Genomic DNA, 23,115 nt, shown 5'->3' on the forward strand with positions numbered 1-23,115 from the left:
CTCAGCCCCCTCCTTCAGCAGAATGTGAACTGCACAAATTCAAGTATTAGACAAATGTTCTGGGGGTGGGGATAATCTCTCAACCCTCCTTCTAGCAGAAAAAACCTAGATGGCATGAAAAAGCCCAATACAGTGGTACCTCGGGTTACAAGCGCTTCAGGTTACAAACTCTGCTAACCCAGAAATAGTACCTCAGGTTAAGAACTTTGCTTCATGATGAGAACAGAAATCGTGTTCTGGCGGTGCGGCGGCAGCAAGAGGCCCCATTAGCTAAAGTGGTGCTTCAGGTTAAGAACATTTTCAGGTTAAGAACTGGCCTCCAGAACGAATTAAGTTCTTAACCAGAGGTACCACTGTACTTAAACCCTCGTTCATTTGGAATGGAGTCCCTTCCAAAGTGCACACTGTGCTCTGCAAAAAAACTGATATTCTGCAGTAAGCACTGAAAAATGTTCTTCAGCATCCACCAGTTCTGTAAGATTTCCCACATGTACTGCTAGATCATAAGAACAACCTTCTTTGATCATATTAAAACTTTTATCTTGGGTTGGAAGACATCAAGCCTGAGAGAGGCCTTCCAGGTCTTTCTGGCTAGACTTTGGAATTTTTCCCCTAGGCTACGCCCCTCTCCAGGCCACACCCTGTTCTTCCCAGACCCCACCCCTCACCAGTTCTGCTCCATCCTATCCTTGAGTGCTTTTGCATGACTGGAGTGTATCCCTGAACTGTGATAATGCCATTTGCTTATCTGGAATAAGAGAGGTGTGCGTGTAGAACTTCTGAGTTGCAGGAATGTATCCTATGGCTCAAGGGTAAGAGTCATGTATGTTACTCCACTCACTTTTGTCTCTGGCTCCACCCATGAGGCCCCTAGAAAGTTGTTCATGAGACAATGTGGCCCTCAGGCTGAGAAAGTCCCCACCCCCACCCCAATATCTGTTTCAGCACTCTGTTACCCATGGCGGACAGCACGGGTAACCACAGCTTTATTGGCTCTGAATATGGACGCTCCACTTTAGGCTATCATAACCTGACCTGCATGGATTTATTAGAATTACTTAGTTTAAAACAACATGGATCATTCACTTCATAAGTCAAATTATTGTCCCAAAAATGCTGTCTATAAAGCAAATGATATGAAAACACTGAAGTACAGTTACCGGATTTTTCATGGTTCCTTGGTTCATCTTCATTGCCTTCTTCTACCTGTTTGGCTTCAGAGTGATTTCTGCAAAATATGACAGTATTACTTCTAGAAAAATGTCTCTCACTCAGCAGTATTAGACAGACCAAATTTGTTTTCATGCTCATAGTTCAGACTGCTCTGCTGTTCTGGTAGTTAACAGCGTATCCTTCTAAAAATTAAAAAATATATCTAAACTATGCAAAATAGACAACTTTGCAAGTAGTACAGAACTCTTGACACTAAGCCATGGTCTGTTTTAAACATTGGCTTAATAGCAAATGTGCCTCCCAGCCCTCCTGCTTCCATGTGCAGCACTATAGTATGTGCAGGCTATAGTATTGTTGTTGTTGTTGTTGTTGTTGTTGACTTACTGCTTGTTTGAAACAAAAAAAATATTATCTGGGTCCACGTGACATGACAAGCCACACTGTGGCTAATCTGCTGTGTGCAGAATCTGCAGGGGGGGAGTCATAAGAGAGGGCCAGGAGTACACTCACAATTAAGTCACATTTTAAAACAGGGATGAGGAACCTGTGATCCTTCAGATGTTGTTGTACTACAACTCCCATCAACCCCAACTACTGCCCACATTGACTGGGGCAGATGGGAGTTGGAGTCCAGCAACTGCTGGAGGCCTGCAGGTTAGCCACAAATTCAACCAGAATCCTGAATATGGTGAGCCATAACATGAAGATTTAATTTTCAGAGTTCAAGGCAGATAATTGAGGTTTCATCATTAGAAAAACTGGGTATTATTATGCCCTGCTTAAGAAACTATTACTGAAAATATCACAGGAATGTTTAGAGTTCTGAATATTACTAGAACTATTAATTTTTATTTTAACTTTACCGTAGAAATGCTCTTAATCCTTCAGAATCATTGGAATCCAGCTCCTTATTCAATCTAGAGTAGTCTATCGTAGATGATGCTCCTTTCTCAAGATCCGCAAAGAACTTCTCCTTTTCCTCTTGTTCTTCTAAAGTATCCAATCCGGCTCCCAAAAGGATCTCATGAGGCCCTGAAGCCACAACTGAATCTAAATTTAAAAGCACCAGAATATAAATAAGTACAGTAATATCAATTTTCCTAAAAAGGTAATTGCAGGGGTAAATTGTCTAGTAACGTCCAGGCACTGCCTTTAGTGAGAAATGAAGAAAATACAGAGATAATGCCAAAAAATGTATGACTTGATCTTAAACAAGCCTATTCTAAAAATACCAAGTTTCATGAGCATTATACATTTATTGAGTGTTCATGAAACTGGCACTGAATGCTCACAAAACTCTGGTGTAGTTGTGTGTAACCTCATGGAAACCAATAGAGAAGATGTTCTGAATAGGAGAGCTGCACGTTTGCACCAGAGCTCCTATGGCTGGAACAGACTGAGGGACTGAAGTAATTTGTAATGAGAGCAATTCTGAGAACACTAAAGGACTGAACAGCACTATGCAACAGCAATTGATTGCAGCATCAATTTAGTGCCAGTGTAAACATAAGTTTCATATTATTTTAAGAGGGCCAGTTCATAGTCAACGTATCTACCTGTTTAAAAACACACAATACCACACATATAACTTAACAGTTATTTAATCAGCCAAATAAAGCTGAAGGGGGCTGGGGGAGAGGGAAGTTTGAGGTCTGAAGCAGTTTTACCATTAGTTTCCAGGCTATCTTTGCTTAAAGAAACCGAAACCCCACTAGGTTGCTGGAGCTGAATGCTTCCTGCGTGATCTTCGTCTACTTCCATGATAGCATGAGAAAGCCTTCGCGACTTCAGAAAACTACAACTTGCGCTGCGTATTCCTTAAAACAAAAGGAGGAGGGGGAAGAAAAGTCTGACATAAAAATCCATGCTGGAACACAGTTTTGTTTTTGGAATTTATATAGGTTGCCCCACAACACTGATCTTTAGATGCCTTGCAAACATAAAATAGATACCATAAAAAACAAACCGTAGCTTTAAAAACAACACGTCAGCAGGGATAGAGATAAACAACGCACAACACATGTAAACACTGGTTTACAATTATGAAAAATCACATTGTTTCAGGCCTGAAAAAAATAAAAAAGGTGTTAGCAGGCACCGAAATGATCAAAAACAAAGTGCCAGCCAAGTCTCACCAGGGAGGTGGTTACATAGCTGCAGCTCAACTACTGAAAAGTCCCCTCCCTAGCAGCAGTGTCTCTGAAGCAGATCTCAAGATTTGGGGAGGGGTATGTGGGAGAAAGCAATCTTTATTTTGGAGGAGAAATAAAAGTGCACTGCATTACTAAGGTGTCAAAAATCCCTTCATTGGTCCATACAGTTTACAGACTGTATAGAAGAAGAAGAAGAAGAAGAAGAAGAAGAAGAAGAAGAAGAAGAAGAAGAAGAAGAAGAAGAAGAAGAAGAAGAAGAAGAGGAGGAGTTTGGATTTGATACCCCGCTTTATCACTACCCTAAGGAGTCTCAAAGCGGCCAACAATTTCCTTTCCCTTCCTCCCCCACAACAAACACTCTGTGAGGTGAGTGAGGCTGAGAGACTTCAGAGAAGTGTGACTAGCCCAAGGTCACCCAGCAGCTGCATGTGGAGGAGCGGAGACATGAACCCGGTTCACCAGATTACGAGTCCACTGCTCCTAACCACTACACCACACTGGCTCTTCTTGTGGGCTGCAACTGGAAAAGATAATCAATACATCCCCAAGAGGCCCACATGGAAGCCCATTCTGCCAGTGCACAGGGCTCTCTCAATTCCAACTATGGATCTTTGCTTTCACAAGTCTATTTCACAATGCGCAATATCCTGGCAACTTCATTTTCTAGATTATTGCTAAAAATAACAGACATTCACTCACGTAAATGCCTACCCCACTGGGTCCTACATTATATTTGATAACTAGGTTGGAAGTTCTATTAATAAATCATTGAAAGATTTATTTTAAAAAAACCTAGGATATTTCATAAGTTAGACCAGTGGTCCCCAACAGGTGGTCCGGGGACCCCCAGGGGTCCGCGAGCTATGCCAGAGGGGTCCGCAAGATGCTATTAGAATAAAAAATATATTAAATATATTTCGTATGATAACAGATTTTTTGTTTTGGCCGCTTCCTGCATGAGCAGAGTCTAGCGCAAAACTAGAATTAGATAGAGGCAGTAGTTCTGCTGTATGCCGTTAGGTGGCGCTTTACAAACACCACTGTTTTGCAAAGAGGCAGCGTGCGCATTCTACTAACGCTCACCTCCCCAAGATGCTTTGCGCGTGTCGGCTTCATTTGTGCGCTACTGCGCAGGTACCCTGTCTTCTCCATTCCCCTCCCTCCTCCCTGGCGCGCACTGCCTCTTTGCAAAACAGTAGTGTTTGTAAACAAAGCGTTGTTTTTCGCGGAAGCTACAGTTCGCGTAGTTAAAAATGGACCGTTGGTTAAAAAGTGGTTCGTTAAAACGACAAAGGCCTACAGATGAAGAGGAAGAACTGTAAAAAACGTATAAATATAAAATATAAAAAGACTCTTAATTTGGCTCTCACTTTTTAATTTTAGGATTAGGAATTAATGGGGGTCCTTGTCACAATAGCGGCTCGATGAGGGGTCCTCGAGAAAATTTTGTTGGGAACCCGTGAGTTAGACTGAATAACTGGATTCAAACATAGGCCAGGAAACAGAGCCCTGCTAACTTAATGAAGCCCATTCAGTGGTATATTGATTTATCTATAAAAATATTTATATTCTGCTGTACTATAAAAAGGAAAACATCAAAGCAGTTTACATCAATAATAAATAAACCATACAATAAAAGTCATATAAAGAAGTTAAAAACAGACAACAATTTATAGCTGTAAAAAATAACAGACTACATTCAGCAGCACTTTTCAATGAAAAGGCTATATGTGTGAATAGTTCTTTTAAATGATAATTTTAAAAATCATACGGAAAAACCAGTTTAGGCTTGTTACCCTTAGTATGGTCATGGTTGTTGTTAGCAGCGATTTCTTCTTTGTTAGAACACACACTTTTCTTTGCCTTAAGGGATTTTTCCAGTGTTTTGTACTTAGCCAGTGCCTTGCTGCGGGTTGCACTTGAAAAAGTTTTAGGAGCAACTACTTTAACTACACACAAACAGCCACAAGTGTACAGGTAATGGGTTAGGGACCAAAAAAGAAAGGTAAATTTTGTTACCAAGCTGAAAAAAATGACTCAATATCTAGCTATTTTCACACTGCAGCTAGAACTGCACCGCAATTAGACAACTCCTCTAAAACACCACCACACAGTTCTTTGGCTAAATTACACTTCCTTGAAGTACACACCAAACTATCTAGTTACAGGTAGGTAGCCGTGTTGGTCTGGATCGAAGTAAAATAAAAAAATTCCTTCCTTCAGTAGCACCTTAAAGACCAACTAAGTTTTTATTTTGGTATGAGCTTTCGTGTGCATGCACACTTCTTCAGATACAGTGAAATGGAAGTTTCCAGGCACTTATGTAGAGAAGGGGTGGGGAGGGGTGGGGATGGGGAGGGGGGATCACTCAGAAGGGTGGTGGAAATGGGTGATTGACTGACTGATAGCTGTTGATGACCGCAAACGACTGCAAATGGTTTTGCATGAAAAAGCAAGGGTTGAGATGGCTGAAGATCGCTTATCATGTATAATGAGATAAGAACCCGATATCTCTGTTCAAACCAGGTCCCTCCATGGTTTTGAGCTTGGTGATAAGTTGCAATTCAGCAACTTCTCTTTCCAGTCTATTTCTGAAATTCTTTTGTAGTAAGACAGCTACTTTGAGATCTTGTATAGAATGTCCTGGGAGATTGAAGTGTTCTCCTACTGGTTTTTCTGTCTTCTGGTTCCTGATGTCAGATTTATGTCCATTTATCCTTTGGCGTAGGGTTTGGCCTGTTTGTCCAATATAGAGAGCTGAAGGGCACTGTTGGCATTTGATGGCATACACAATGTTAGAGGATGAGCAATTAAATAGTCCTGAGATGGTATGTTGGATGGTATGTTGGATGGTTTGGTGATGACCTGTTCCTCCAGATCAGCGGCACAGCCATGGGCACCCGCATGGCCCCACAGTATGCCAACATCTTCATGGCAGATTTAGAACAACGTTTCCTTAACTCCTACCCACTCAAACCTCTCCTGTACCTGCGATACATTGACGATATTTTTATTATCTGGACACATGGACAACAGACCCTGGAAACCTTCCACCAGACATTCAATGACTTTCACCCCACCATCAACCTAACAATGAACCAATCTATGCAAGAAATACATTTTTTGGACACTACTATAAAAATACAGGATGGACGTATAGACACCACCTTATACAGAAAACCAACTGACCGACAAACATATCTACATGCTTCTAGCTACCATCCCAAACATACCAAACAATCCATCGTATACAGCCAGGCCTTACGTTACAACCGCATCTGTTCCAACTCTACAGACAGAGAATCTCACCTAAGAGATCTACAGCAAACCTTTTTAGAACTAAAATATCCACCTGATGAAGTTAAACAACAGATCAACAGAGCCAGACTGATACCTAGGGAGAACCTGCTGCAAGACAGACCCAAAAAAGAAAATAACAGAACACCACTAGTCATCACATACAGCTCCCAATTTAAAACAGTACAACGCATCATCAGAGATCTACAGCCTCTCCTGGACAATGACAGCTCTCTTTCTCAAGCTCTAGGAGGAAGACCTTTCATTGCCTACAGACAGCCACCCAATCTTAAACAACTCCTCACCCACAATAATACAACCACCAGACTTAACATGGACACTGGTACCAGAGCCTGCAATAAACCCAGATGCCAACTTTGCTGCCACATACACCCAGACAACACCATTACTGGCCCCAACAACATCCAACATACCATCTCAGGACTATTTAATTGCTCATCCTCTAACATTGTGTATGCCATCAAATGCCAACAGTGCCCTTCAGCTCTCTATATTGGACAAACAGGCCAAACCCTACGCCAAAGGATAAATGGACATAAATCTGACATCAGGAACCAGAAGACAGAAAAACCAGTAGGAGAACACTTCAATCTCCCAGGACATTCTATACAAGATCTCAAAGTAGCTGTCTTACTACAAAAGAATTTCAGAAATAGACTGGAAAGAGAAGTTGCTGAATTGCAACTTATCACCAAGCTCAAAACCATGGAGGGACCTGGTTTGAACAGAGATATCGGGTTCTTATCTCATTATACATGATAAGCGATCTTCAGCCATCTCAACCCTTGCTTTTTCATGCAAAACCATTTGCAGTCGTTTGCGGTCATCAACAGCTATCAGTCAGTCAATCACCCATTTCCACCACCCTTCTGAGTGATCCCCCCTCCCCATCCCCACCCCTCCCCACCCCTTCTCTACATAAGTGCCTGGAAACTTCCATTTCACTGTATCTGAAGAAGTGTGCATGCACACGAAAGCTCATACCAAAATAAAAACTTAGTTGGTCTTTAAGGTGCTACTGAAGGAAGGAATTTTTTTATTTTACCAAACTATCTATTTAATGCTTTACAAGAAATATTGCACATGCTCATGGAGTCAGAACGCTCAGGGTAAAAAACAAAACAAAACTGGTTTTCTCAAGCACTGTTTGCAGTGAAACTTAACTGTAAAAATGAATAAAGGGTGTGATTATAATAACTGGTCTAATATTCAGACTGAATTTGTACAATCCTAATCCCTGCCAACCTAGCAGTTTGAAAGCACGTCAAAGTGCAAGTAAATAAATAGGTACCGCTACAGCGGGAAGGTAAACTGTGTTTCCGTGTGCTGCTCTGGTTCGCCAGAATAGGCTTTGTCATGCTGGCCACATGACCCGGAAAGCCACTTCCGCGCCTGCTACGGAGGTGGGGTTGTGGGCGAGCCTTTGGGGGCTCGAGTGGCAGTTAGGCGTTGGAAATTTGCATAACAATTAGACGGGGAGGGGCAGGTTACGTCAGCAACTGCCCAAATTTGGAGAAGTAATTCCGTTAAAGGATTCCGGGGGCGGGGCTTGGTCCTTAGCCTGGAGATGCCAGAGCCGTAGGGCACGCCCCTTCGGTGGCCACAGGAGGAGTTCCGGGAGATGTACACCACTGGGCTCCTTACTGGTGGTTAACTTCTCACGGGCTCCAACACACGGGTTGGAGTCGGATATAGTCCGATAGGTTCCAACGCCTAAGCCAATTCCACTCAACGTTCGTAATCAATAAAGTTTTTTTTTTTAAAATGTTTTTTATTTATTTCAATCATTAAAAAACATACATATATTTACATACAAATTAAGACAAAAAGAAACACCAAAGATACAATATATCATTTGATTTACATCTTAGCAATCAAAAAAAAAAAATAGAAAGACACGGAAAAAGAAAAAGGAAAGATGAAAAAAGGGAAGAAGAAGAAAAAGGAAAAAGAAAAAGAAAAAGAAAAGGCGAAAAAAAAATATACAAAAATTACAAACAATACGTAAAATACCAACAACTTCCAGTCATCTCTCTGTAGCTAGTACTATTCGTTTTCATCATCCGCAAAATAAATTCTTTATTGTCTATCTCTTTACCCTTCACCTTGATTCGGTTTTGTCTGCTTGGGGTGTTATTTACTTAATTGTTTTTATATACTCATCAAAAATCCTCCATTCCTTTTTTATTCTTTGTCTTGTTTGCCCTCTAATTCTCCCAGTGGTTCTGGCTAGCTGTGAGTATTCTTTCATTAGTATTTGCCAATCTGTTATACTAGGGGTGTTTCTGCTTTTCCAGTTCCTAGCGATCAGCACCCTCGCGGCTACAATACCATACATTAATAATTTTCTATTTACATCTCCTATATCCTCCGGTATTATATTTAATAGGAACATTTCTGGTTTTTTCGTAATTTTACATTTTAACATTCTCTTTAACTCTTCATAAATCTTCTCCCAGTATGTCCTTATCTCTGCACATTTCCACCACATGTGCATTTGAGTTCCTATTTCTTTCTCACATCTCCAGCATATAGGTGATTTATTTTTATACATTTTTGCTAATTTTTCAGGTGTCTGATACCACCTATATATCATTTTGAAAATATTTTCTCGCAAATTGTAGCACGCGGTAAATTTTATATCTTTTTTCCATAGCCTTTCCCACTGGTCTACAAATATATTGTGGCCCAGATCTTGTGCCCATTTTATCATGGATGGCTTAGTTTGTTCTTCCTTTAACTCCCATTCCAGCAATAAATCGTAAGTACGTGAAATCAGTTTTTTATCATTTTCTATCAGTTCTTTTTCAAATTTAGACTTCTCTTTTGCAATTCCCAATTTTTTGTCTTCTATGAATTTCTGATTAACTTGAAAATATTGCAGCCAACTCGTAAAGTATTTTTTGGTCTCCTCGTAGCTTTTTAATCTAAATCCATTTTGTATAACCTCCAATAGGTCATGGTAGGTGGCAATCTTTTCTTCCATATTTAATTTTTTAACCGTAATCACATTTATTAAGGATGTCCACAAGGGTATCTTAGGTTCTAATATACTTTTATATTTTGCCCAAATTAAATACAATGATTTCCTAATTAAATGATTTAAAAAGCCCCTGTGCGCTTTAACTTTCCCATAAATCAAATATGAGTGCCAGCCGAATCTATTTTCTACTCCCTCAAGGTCTAGAATCTCTGGTTTTTCTAAAGTTATCCATTCTTTCAGCCAGACGAGTCCAGCTGCTGCATGGTATAGTTCCAAATTAGGGAGTGAAAATCCCCCCCTCTCTTTTTTATCTGTTAGCAGCTGGTATTTAATTCTTGGCTTTTTGTTATTCCATACAAATTTCGTTAAGTCTCTCCTCCACTCGTCAAAGCATTTTATTCCTCCCAAAATTGGTATTGTTTGGAACAAATACATCAACTTCGGGAGTATATTCATTTTCACTACAGATATTCTGCCCCAGAGGGAGAGTTTCAATTTACTCCATTGTTCCATCCCTTTTTTAATTTCACTCCATGTTTTTTTATAATTGTTTTCATATAAATTTAGACTTTTTGCCGTCATCCAGATACCTAAGTACTTGACTTTCTTTTTAAGTTCTAATCCTGTTATCTGTTTCAACTCTTCTCTTTCTTTTTTGTCCATATTTTTAGTTAATAATGTTGTTTTTTTATAATTTATTTTAAGTCCTGCCACCTTCCCATATTCCTTTATGATTTCTATTACTTTTGGGATGCTTTCTTTTGGATCTTGAGTTGTCACCACTATATCGTCCGCGAAGGCACGAACTTTATATTCTCTTTTCCCTATCTTTATTCCTTTTATTCCATTTTCACTTCTAATTTTATTCAGCAACACCTCCAATACCAGAATGTACAACAATGGGGAGAGTGGACAGCCTTGCCTTGTACCTTTCTCTATCCCAAAGTTATCTGTAACACCTCCATTTATTATTAATCTTGCCCTCTGTTGTTGATAAACTGCTCCTATGGCCTTCTGCATTTTCTCTTGTATCCCAATTTGACTTATTTGCTTTTTAAGGAATTCCCAGGAGACATTATCAAATGCCTTTTCGGCATCAAGCATTAGTAATGCTGCTTTTTTATCGATCTTAAATTCCAAATATTCTAATATGTCTATTATATTTCTAGTAGTATTAAATATCTGCCTCCCTGGCAGAAATCCTGTTTGGTCGGGGTGTATTATTTCTTTAAGTATATGTTTTAATCTCTGAGCTATTACCCCCGCAAATAACTTATAGTCACTGTTCAAAAGGGATATGGGTCTATAATTTGCCATTAGTTCTTGATCCTCCTCTCCTTTTGGGAGCAGTGTAATATAGGCCTCCTTCCATGTTTCTGGTATTGCGCCTTTTTCTAAGGCTTGATTCATTATTTCTTTTAGGGGATTCAGGAGTATGTTTTCCATTTTTTTATAATATTCCATGGGGAGTCCGTCCGTCCCTGGCGATTTCCCTGTTTTGCTTTTTCTCATTACTTCTTTTATCTCTTCTATTGTGATTGGTTTCTCTATTTCCTTAGCTTTTTCCTTAATATTAATATTCAAATGATGTTTCTCTAAGTATCTATTTATATCCTCTCCATTATCTTCATTTTTCTTATATAATTTTTCATAATATTTCACAAATTTTTTCATTATTGTCTGAGGATTATCTATTATTTTCTCCCCTTCTCTTATTCTATTTATGGTTTTTTTACTTTCCTTCTTCTTTAATTGCCAGGCTAGATATTTACTTGGTTTGTTTGCGAACTCAAAGTTGTTTTGTTTCCACATTTTATATTTCCAATCAATCTCTTGTTCTATTTTATTTTTATATTCTGCTTTCAATAGTCCAATTTCCCTTTTTAATTTCCCACTTTTAGGGTTTTTATTCAGGTTTTTCTCTTTTTTCTCTAGCTCTTCTAAGATTTTCTTTTTCTCTTTCTCCCTTTTATTTTTCAACATGGCGTTCTGCTTAATAAAATAACCTCTAATTACCGCTTTGCTGGTGTCCCATATAACTTTCGTATCGACATTCCCATCATTGTTTAATTTAAAAAATTCTCTTAATGTTTCTTTAGCTCCTTCTATTATCTGCTCATCGAAAAGTAGTGAGTCGTTTAGTTTCCATCTTTTCATACCTGTTTTCCACTCAGTTCCCAGACATAAAAATATTGAGTTATGGTCAGATAAAGTTCTAGTTTGTATTTTAATTTCTTGTACTCTTCTCATCATTTCTGCCGATACCCATATAGCATCAATCCTACTTGCCATATTTTTCGAGTTAGAGAAATACGTATAATCTTCTTCCATTTCATTTTTAAATCTCCAAGCGTCTATCATATCCATATTTTTTACCAAATTGAAAAATGTTTGTGGTAGTCTCCCCTTTTTACTTTCTCTCCCTTTTCCTGTTTTATCTTTTTTTGGATCACACACTCCGTTTAGGTCCCCCATAAGAATCATTTTCCCTTCAACATATTCCATCATTTTAGCCTCAACTCTCCTAAAAAATTCTGTTTTCTTATCATTTGGCGCATATATCCCCATTATATGTATTATTTCCCCTAAATGCTTTATTTTTATCATTACCATTCTGCCTTCTCGGTCTGCATATAGTAGTTCCGGCTCCAGTTCTTCTCTTGCATAAATTACTACACCCCTCTTTTTTTTCCCATCGGCTGCTATAAATTCCTTTCCTAATTTGGGGTCTATTAATAGTCTTTCATGTTCTTTCTTAATATGGGTTTCTTGCAAACAGATGATGTCTAATTTTTGTTTAATCAATACATGTCTAATTTTATTCCTTTTCTTTTTTCCATTTAAACCATTCACATTCCACGTGATTAATTTAAGATTCATTTTATTTATTTCAATACACGATACCTTTGACAAAAAGAAACGAAAAAAAAAAAAACTAGAAAAAGGGAAAAATTTGAATATTATAAAAAATAGCTTTCTCTTATGTTTATTTATCTTCCCATTTTATTCAAAGGGTCTTCAGCTGTCCTAATCACTATCTGAATCTATATTCTCCTCTATCTCATTTTGGGCTTCTTTCTCTACTTGATCTTTATCTCCTCCTAACTGCGATTTATATCTTCGGTAAAAAATATCTGCGTCTTCAGGTGTCCCAAACCTTCTTTTCCTCCCCTTATAGGTGAAGGTAAGCCCTTCAGGATATTCCCATTTAAAATGTATAGATTTAGCTTTTAACGCCTTTGTCAAGAAATGGTATTTATCCCTTTTTTTTAAAATGCGTGGTGGTATCTCTTTCAACACAAATACACTTTCTCCATCGATTTTTAGATTATCTCCCCTTCCCTTTCTCAACATTTTACTTTTTAATTTGGTTGTATGGAGTGTTATTATACAATCCCCTGGCCAATTATTTTCTTTGGCCTTCTTTGAGTTTACTCTGAACAATGTCTCTATCTCTTCCATCACTTCCTCTTCTCCCATTTGTAACCACTCCGCTATTCCTTTAACTATTTTCGACTGTAAATTCTCTTCTGACGATTCTGGGACCCCCCTCAACCTGAGAGTACGTTCCTTAGCCTGCATTTGTAGCAGAGCCATCGCATCCCAAGTGGCTTCTTGTTTAATTTTAAATTCATCTCTTTCTTTTTTGGCTTGTTCACACTCTTTTTTACATTCTTTAATTTCTTTATAGGCCTTTTTGAGCAATTCCTCCATCTGTATTAATTTTTCCTTGTTTTCCTGTGCTGCCTTACTCACTTCTTTACTCTCTTCATCTATCTCCTTAACCTGTTCCTTTAATTCTTTTATTGATTTTGTGTTTTCCTCTACTTTACCGTTCATTTTATCCAATTTTTCATCTAATCCTTTCATTTTGTCGTTCACCTCCATTTTCATTGCTCCAAAGTCTTTTCTCATTTCCAAAATATCCCCCTTCAAGCTCAGGATCAGTAATCAATAAAGTTGTGGCCTTAACCACCCAATTAAACTCATTTACCGCGTCTTGTGTCTTTATTACACGGGAAGGAGGGACATTGCCACACAAGCTGTACGCCGGCTCCCTTGGCCAATAACGCAAGATGAGCGTCGCAACCCCAGTCGGTCATGACTGGACCTAATGGTCAGAGGTCCCTTTACCGTTACCTTTAATCCCTGGCTAAGTACTGCACCATGCATCATCTCTACACATAGCTCACGATTACATAATTAATTCATACCATATTTACATACAGTACTTTTGTAGGTTGCCTAAATAAGCATGAGGTTTTTTACCCAGGTCAAAGTTGCGTTCACCAAATACTGCTGGCGATAGCACACATAATTAAAGCCAATATTTGTTTGATCAGAACTGGTATCAAACAAAGGAAAACCATTATTTCTGGGAAATAATTGATTTTGGCTTGCAATATAGCACAACTATTGCAAAGCTGTTCTCTAAAAAGAGGTAACTAAATCTAGTACCAGACTGGTTATTTGACAGTGGTGATTTGTTTTCACTATCTTCAATCATTTCATCTTTTGCTCCAATTAGTTTCTTCTCATTTTCTTGTTTGATAAATCTGTTTGTCTTAGAAACTTGGGAAATGAGAGAAAAACAACGTATGTAGAAAGCCAAGAAGGACATCATGTCAAATTTTGTTTTCTGGAGGGTTACCAAAAAGCAAACAAGCAAGTTAAGTCCGAAAAAGGATTTAATAAATGGCAGGGGCAAGCACCTTTGAGACAGCATCAATGTCTTAGCATGCCAAGTATAGAGGTCCATGACTGGAAACAGCCACCACTGGCCAATGCAACCTTGGCTGAAGACCAAAGGAATCAAAGTACACTATCTTAATCAGCTGGCATACATTCCTGACTGCACTCTCCATGCAACACTTTTGTCCTCGGGTAACCTTGCAAATCCTTCTCCAAATATGAGGCCCAAAAGAACGTGAATTCACCCCTCAGGCACTACTGCACTTGACTAGGGATAAGGGAGAAACTGATTCACAATTAAATATGAGCCTACCTAATTTGTGCTTCTGGAATCAATATGTGACCTGGAAAGAAGCGCCCAATATGCAGAACAGCCATTTTCTTAAAACAAGATGTTTGTACAAGAACTTTGCACAAACAAAATCAAACAGCATTCAGAGAAAATGTTTTGCATACAGAGGCTGTATCACTCACCTACTTTGACACACAGGTTCCACAATGGCTTGCTTGAGTAGTCTATTTTAAGAACAGCATCTTTAAAACTGAAAATTACTTTACTAACACAGGAACTACAATAATTCTATTTGTAAAAAAATAATCATAAAAAAACTATGAACACAAAAGGCCTTGATTGCCATCTTGTGGTGACAAATAGTAAAAACATCACACAGAATTCAAATAGAATTCACTACCATTATCGGAATCCTCCTCAGATATCCACCACGGCACAGGATTCTTCTTCAGTTCTTGATTTGTGGCCTGCCCAATAGTGTCAGGAATGCTGGATTTTTTCTTTGGCTCATTTCCAAGTGAATCATCTGAAAGGGACTGAATCAGAAGCAAGAATCACTTGTGCTGTTACGGTTTATTTTCTTGGGTCTCCATAAAATAGGACATTAGACCTGCTCAAAGTTAAGCTTTTTAAAGATCCACTGATCTCAAAGAGAGTTGAGCATATGGCAGCAATTCAATGGGTTTTAACTAATTTTGATGATCAATTCCATGGTAATTTACTGGAGGACCAGAGTACTGATATTCTATGGCAAAGTGTGATATTTGTGCAGTTTCTAGCCTCTCTTCTTCTGTTTTAGCTGACAAATTAATCTCTGACTACTCCCCAGTATTTCCCATCACTGTCATTCCTGGGAAGGGAAAGAAAGATGCTTATGTACCTGTAGCAGAACATGCAGACATATGCTAAGGACTTTCTGTAGGCCTACAGCCATGCGCAGAACACAACAATTACCCAAAGGATTGCTTGCATAGACTTCTAAGATCACTTAGATGATCTGGGGAAATTTTTACTTGTGGCACTGCACACTACAGAGTATCACAGGGTGGTGACCAAAAAATAATCATTTTTCAAGGTTTTCCCTACTTTTTTGGAATGTCTTTTCTTCTGCTGTATGTGACACAACATTAATTATTTGCTTCAGAAGTCTTGTAAAGATGTATCATTTTGTGTAGGCTTTCCCTGATCCATAAGATAGAACACTGAACTACAGGTCTTCTGTTTTATCTTTTATTTTTTATGAGATTGTTTCACTGCTTTTATGTTGGTCTGTACTGCTTGTGAGCTGCTTATAATTTTTTTTAAAGTATCAAGTAGTTTAGAAATGATTTCAATTAAATACATTTTAAAGGTGTTTTTTTTTAAAAAAAAAGTCTAAACACAAACCATAGTTTGGTCTTACATCTGAATCAACCCACAGTAATGTACATAGTAGTTATAGACTTTTTCTAGACATTTCAAGTAGTGAAACTTAGCAAACGAAGCAGCCCTTAAGTAAGTGGTAAAGACAAAATAACAGCATTTATTTCTACTTTTCCAAGCTATTTAACTATCCAGAGAAAACAGATTTATGTTTTTAATATAATTTTAATGCATAGCATATAAATAACAAAGTCAAAGCTAAGTTCTGTTTTTTAAGGCAGAGCACAAGTTCAAATGCAACACTGAAGCCACAAAACAACTGCATTGGGAGCTACTGACAGGTGCTTGATGCAAGTTCTGTTATCACTTGCTATTTCTTTTGCGACTAACTGCATCCTCTGCTCAGCAAGTGGAACTAGGATGATGCCGATACTCCTCAGAGCATTGTAACTGAAGAAACTGAAATGTCCCCAGATGTTTCAACAGAGATCTGGAAACCTTCTATGTCTAGCCATCTTGTCAACTTCAAAAATAGTAGAGTAACAGCTGGGAAAGAAAACACTTACAAAAAATTGGCATTACAGGTCCCTGATATATAAATTGCATGAACATGACCATAATGAGAAAGACTGAAAAAAGGAAGGAATTATCCAGGCCTTTTTAGCTGTACCTTCCAAGCTCTGTTTAACAGACAAAAAAAAAAACCCTCTGTATGTCCGTGCAAAAACATGGAATATACAAAGCAGTTAGATAAAGTCAGCGGTGAGATTTGGATCTAAGTAACAATGGTTCTCATTGGAAAGCCAAATGTAGCATGAGAGTAGCATTGAAAAACTAGCATACAGTGTAGTTAAATCAGATTGCCTCATTAATGACATGCACCACTAAGCATTTTACAAAAGATGAGAGTTGCATCCAACTAAGTAATACTTTGTGTAGATGTAGTGAAATTAATGGGCATGACTAACTTGTTTAGTCGTTTAGTCGTGATTGGCTCTTCATGACCCCATGGACCAGAGCACCCCAGGCACTCCTGTCTTCCACTGCCTCCCGGAGTTTCGTCAAAATGACTAACTTAACTTTGTTTATTTCAGTGGGTCTATCATGAGCATCACTTAGTTGGATACAACCCTGAGTGTCCAAACCATGTGTGGGTTACAAGTGTGTGGTTACACTTATTTACTTACTTACTTACTTACTTACTTACTTACTTACTTACACACACACACTGTGCTTGTAGACATGCCATATAGGACTATGCTTAATAGCAGCATGGGAGGCAGTACTAAAATACAGATAAACACATTCTTCAAGATCCCAGAGAATGTACAAAATGCAGTTGAGATATGCACAGTGTCCAAGGCCTGTTGTAGTCAACCAAGTCCTATTTAGACCAGACCCACTAAAAATTAATGAACTTTGTCCTTTAACTTCAATAGGTCTACTCTGAGTAGGACTAGCATTGACTACTGCCCGACGTATAAGAGGAGGAGTTCAACAACATGCTGTTACAAACATTCCAACTGCGGAAGCATTTCTGCTTGTCTGATGAAACAATCTCTCTTCTCCTCCTTCTGTGCACTGTTCTGGAGTTCTCTGCAGAGCTGATTTGGGGGCTGGGCAGGGAAGGGAAGGGTGGGGGGAAGTTCCATTACACTAGCGGAAGTCCTTTATCAGGCTTTCACTAGCAGGACCAGTTAGTTGAATCCATTCCACTGTTGAACCCAGAGTGCAAAACACTGGACAGATTATGTGCACATTCTCAATGAGGCCTGGTGAATGTGCAGAATGGCTGGCTGTTATGTGCATTAGCTGCTGAACTTACATTACCCTAAAACATATATGGCAATGGTTGTGATATGCACACTGTAGTTGCTTCACCTCTCATTAGAAAGGAAGCAACAGGATCCCTGCTATGGCATCCAATAAAGAATGATAACCAAGAGTCTAATTGATGGATCACCCACTGTCATAGATCTCAGTGACTAGCTACAGAACCTTTCATTTAAAGAAAATACTTAGCAGTCAAACACACTAATAAAGAACATGATCTTTTTGTTTACACCAAGCTCTGTAAAAATTAGGAACAAGCTAAAGAGAGATGTATATTTTGCCATTTCTCACAAAAGAAAATGTCTTCCAAAAGTTAATTCCATAAATCTGAATTCATATCTTGTAAGTCAATCATAGATGCTAATACGTTTAGCAAAACTGCAGGTATGTCTCTGAAAGAATACAGCAAAGAAAAAAATATGTAACAATACCTCTTTCAAAAACTGTTCAAACTGTTCGTCTAGGTCTTCTTTTGAAAACCGGTGAGCCATAATCAGCAACTGTGTTTAAACTTGCAAATCACTGCAACTACTAAGCAGATAATAAAAGAAAAGGCATGAACAACAAAAACAGAATAAAGCACAAATTAAAAATTCAAATACTTGGCAGCAATAATTTAATGTACAACCTTCCAATCTGCTCTTAGCATACTTGTTTGACAACCTTTAACAAACCATTCATGCTGGAGTAGATAAGGCCCTTGGTCTGACCCAACAGAGCGCTAATGCTCTTTAAAGTCATGCTCCAAAAGTCATGTACTTCTACACTCTTATGTAAATACCAGAGCCTTAAAATGAAAGCTCTTCTTACATAAGGTTCTATCCATGGAAGATTGTAAGCTTGCTGGAATTTTGTCATTTCTCACAAGAGAGACTGAAAGCCGTGCCTTCCATGAGTTAATTCCAGATCCTCCAAGTGCCCCTATTTTCCAGGCACGTCCCTGACTTAGAGAAGCCGCCCCAGTTTTTTATTTGATCCTGGAATGTCCCCCTTTTTCTTAGGATGTCTCTATTTTCAATGGAGAAATGGTGGAAGGTATGGAATTATCCGACCCCCTGAGCCATGTGAAGGCAATCCTGTATAGGGAAGTTATTTTTAAAATGCATAATGTTTTATAATGTTTTTATATATGTTGGAAGCCGTCCACAGTGGCTGGGGCAACCCAGTAAGATGTGTGTGGTATAAATAGTAAAATTATCATTATGGAATGGGGCATCCCTATTTTCTTTGGAGAAATGTTGGAGGGTATGTAATTCCATTAAACTGAATTCTTATATTGTAAGTCAAAACCCATCTTTTGTTACATTGCTCTATAAAACACATTGAATGCTGATGGCTCCATATAAACAAACAACAACAAGCAAACAAAACAATTATTTCCAAAGAGCCACTCACTCCATTCAACCAACACAATAGAAATGATCCGGAGATTGAAATGGTTAGATGTACCATGTTTTGCTATGTTGTGCAACTTGGATATCTCCTTAGCTATGTTCTAGTCATACAGATCTCAAATATTTTTGTTCAGATAACTAAATAATAGAAACACTTCCCAAAATTTAAATAAAGCAATTGTCATTATGAATACAAGCAAACTTACCTCTCAAAGAAAATCTCTTCCTGAGCCAATACAGGTGAACATCAGGCCTTTAAACCTTCTTCATGTAATTCATGATCCAGGAATATGTACTATATATATTAAAAGTAAATGAGAAGTGCCTTGATTCGTCTCTAGTAGGACATTTTAAAGCTCTCTAGATGTAACAAGTGCCTACACAAAATATCAAAAACAAATCCCAATTTGGGAAGTTTATCACAAAGCACATTTTTCACATCTTGCTCATTCTTCTTCTGAAACCTACATGGCAGTACAATAGAAAACAACAGGGATGGTTGCAGAGAATTCAATTAAATAAGGTATTATTATGTAAGCACATGGAAAAAGTCTCAGAAAACACGGTAAGAAGATTACAAATGCCACCTCTCATGACACATAATCTAATCTGCTTTTTAAGGCACAAGAAATAATATTGTATTGCTTTACAACTAAGTACGGAAAGAAAGAAAGAAAATAGTCTGGCCTTTTGTAAAAACTAAAAACCCTATTCCTTCATCTGCAGTGCCTAAATTTATCTGCATTTATCATAAAAGAAAAGTATCTAAGAAAGCTTGCATTATAATCCTATACCTGTTTTAACTCAGCCCTTTGAGTGCAATGGTGCTTACTCCCAGGAAAGTGTGCATGGGACTGCCACCTTATAGATATCCTGAGCTGCCAGCCTGAACCCACCTGTCCTACTAAACGTAATTAGCCCTACTGAAAATCAGAGAGATCAGTTTCAACTGCGTGGCCCAGCGTTGCGCAGACTTGCATATACATATAGACTTGCATATACATATAGTCTGAGCCGCTTGAGCTATGAGCGATATGGATTTGCGTTGCTTGATGAGGCCGAGGACAATTTTAAGTGCCCAGTATCCTGTTCCCATTTCCCAACGCTGGCAAGCGAGGGAGGGCGTTTAGAAGTAGGAAATGCAGCGGGAGGCGGGGGGCTGATGCACACCTGATTCACCGGGAGACAAAGGCTCCTCGCATCTGCTACACCTGTTGACAGCTCCAGCCTTTTTGCATCTGCTTATTCTCTCTTCAAGCTCCCAGCAGCAACCAGGGACCAGCCCCCTCCCCGCTCAGGCGGGGCTGAGAGGCCTCGTCGTAGGTGGCCCGTTTCTTTCTCACCCCCCACCCCCACCCCGAGGAGGCGACCGCGGTTCGCTTCGAAATCCCCTCACGGGACTTCACCTGCCGAGGCGGAACTCTCCATGGGACGACGAGGGTCCGCGGAGCGACTCGGCCCCATCCGCGCCAGGCGTCAGCCGCGGTTTCCTAGGAAACGAGCGGAACTCGCCGGGCCACCGTAGAGCTACGGGCTACGCGATGGTCACGTGAGGCAGCGGCGATTGGGGAGGGAAATCTACGTACATGAGGGGGGAAGGGGAAGAGACCGGCCTCTCGCCGTCACGTGGTACAAGCGGTTTCTCTCCTCTCGCAGCCCGCGCGCGAATTAAAAAAACCCCAAAAAACGCGAACACGATTTATCTCAGCGCGTGATCCCACTTGCTGGAGGGGATGAAGGAGAGGAGAGCAAAGCGCTGCACTTTCAAATGTTTAAAACTCAAATAATAAATAAATAAATAAATAAATAAATAAATAAATAAATACCGTTTTGCACACCCAGGTAGCAAGGCACCTTTTGCTTCAGATAGGGCGCACTGATGCTCAGTCGCAGCCATCATGGTAACATCTCGGAATTTCTGCATTGATTTTTATGGGCAGCTCTTCTGCTCCAGGGAGAGGGAAAAAGGAAATCGTCGTCAAAAGCCAGGAAGCGGCCCTGTGTCTTAAGTCGAGCGCTTTGGAGGGACGGGGGCTGGGGGTTAGCGGTTGAATGGAAGCATCGCCAATGCAAAGCTTAGGCAAGCCAGGAGCCGCCTAACGGAGGGGAGGAGAAAAATGCACTGGGAGAACTGGGTGTGGGGCGGGCGGGCGGCGGCCGGAGATGGGCATAGGTGAGCAAAAGGAAACTTAAGTTTGGTTCGCTTTCAACTTCTTGAGAATTCTGTTTTTGTTTTTGCTATCATCGAAGCATTTAGCATTGAAGATGATCGTGCCTAGCAAACATAGCCAGTGGCCAGGGATGTTGGGAGATGCAGCTCAACAACATCTGGAGGGCGAAAGGCTCCCCCCACAACACATACCAGGAATGCATCCCCCTCAGGCTTCCAGAGGGGGTTCAGTGAAAATCACACCGCTGCAAAGGAAGTACTGGAAGGCTAAATAAAAATAGTTGTGGTGATTGCAACATAGACAATATGGTGGCAGCCTGCTTGTGAAATGCCAGATCCAGGATTAAATTTGGGATCAAATTTCCTTTGAAGTAAGTGGGGCTTCCTTTTAAGGAAGTGTGCATAGGCTTTGGTGTAAATCTTATGATAAAATCTTATGATAGAAAAGACCTGCCAGTTTAACATCAGAGTACAGAGTGAATGCTATCTAGTGTTGGCTCAGTCTTCACAAAGCTGGGAAACTAAGGACAATGCCATAACAAATGTGTCTTGTAATCAACATGCATGTTCTGCAACTCACAAACTGCTTGCTTATAACTTGCCATCCATGCAGCCACACTTTTCATTAGATTTCCATGTGGGGCAGGGTGTGGGGTGAGGGGAAGGTACGGGGGGGGGGGTCTTCAGTGTGAGGTGTGTGCGTGGGAAGTTTCCGTGTGGAGCGCTTCAGTGTGAGATGGCGTATGTGTGCAGCATTTCAGTGTTGTAGTACATGAGAGAGGTTGTGTGCACATCAGTAAATAACAAACTGAATGTGTGTAGATTAGAGGGGGGCCTGCCATCACGATCCTGCCCCCAGTTTGCATGTTTACTCACCTCTACACTGCTCTGCATGAAGAGAGATTTGCTTTCTAGCAATCACACTCTGAAACTGGATGCAAACTGTTAATGGAAAGAAAGTAAAAGTCAGAGGAAGATACAGAGATGTTTTCCTCAAGCAGCAAAGCAGCAAGTGGTAATAGCCAGAAACCACACTTTCCTATGTACGTATTCATAAAGGTAAAGGTAAAGGGGCCCCTGACCATCAGGTCCAGTCGTGTCTGACTCTGGGGTTGCGGCGCTCATCTCGCGCTATAGGCCGAGGGAGCTGGCGTTTGTCTGCAGACAGCTTCTGGGTCATGTGGCCAGCATGACAAAGCTGCTTCTGGCGAACCAGAGCAGTGCATGGAAACGCCATTTACCTTCCCGCTGTAGCGGTCCCTATTTATCTACTTGCACTTTGATGTGCTTTCGAACTGCTAGGTGGGCAGGAGCTGGGACCGAGCAATGGGAGCTCACCCCGTTGAGGGGATTCGAACCGCCGATCTTCTGATCAGCAAGCCCTAGACTCTGTGGTTTAACCCACATGGAAGTAAGTCCTATTATGTTCAATAGGACTTGTTCCCTGGAACTGTAGTGTTCAGGATCACAGCCCAGGCCTCTTGTGTACAGCTGCACACGCTTTACAACAAGTGGGGAACCAGTGGCCCTCCAGATATTATTGAACTCTAACTCCCATCCTCCCTAATCATTGGCTGCACTGACCACAGCTGATGGGAGTTGGAGTCCAACAACAGCAGGATGGCCATAGGTTCCCTCTTCTCTGCTTTACAATCTAAGACACGCTATGGTGAAGCCAGGATGCTAGAGTGGTTTACCAAAATTGAAGTAATCTTAAATAAGGGTGTTTCATTGGCAACAGCATG

General features: G+C 39.9%; 1 protein-coding gene across 6 annotated transcripts in view; it reads right to left on the bottom strand.

The window, feature by feature from the left end:
* Positions 1-20,701, bottom strand: part of CEP162 (centrosomal protein 162) — a 46,084-nt gene extending 25,383 nt beyond the window's left edge. For 3 of the 6 annotated variants that reach the window (XM_035109462.2, XM_035109456.2, XM_035109455.2), the window contains exons 1-6: positions 20,607-20,701; positions 19,407-19,495; positions 14,086-18,337; positions 2,841-2,990; positions 2,037-2,223; positions 1,161-1,228 (exon numbers count right to left, since the gene is read on the bottom strand). In XM_035109462.2, coding sequence (XP_034965353.2) covers positions 1,161-1,228; positions 2,037-2,223; positions 2,841-2,990; positions 14,086-14,386 — 706 coding nt within the window. In that variant the 5' untranslated portion in view covers positions 14,387-18,337; positions 19,407-19,495; positions 20,607-20,701. Of the gene's footprint in view, positions 1-1,160; positions 1,229-2,036; positions 2,224-2,840; positions 2,991-14,085; positions 18,338-19,406; positions 20,361-20,606 lie in introns of those variants that run through there. The other 3 variants (XM_035109459.2, XM_060272573.1, XM_060272574.1) reach the window with 3 other exon arrangements.
* Between the last annotated feature and the right edge of the window lie 2,414 nt (positions 20,702-23,115).

Source organism: Zootoca vivipara, chromosome 3 (genome assembly GCF_963506605.1).
Source record: "Zootoca vivipara chromosome 3, rZooViv1.1, whole genome shotgun sequence".
In the NCBI taxonomy this organism is placed as follows: Eukaryota; Metazoa; Chordata; class Lepidosauria; order Squamata; family Lacertidae; genus Zootoca; species Zootoca vivipara.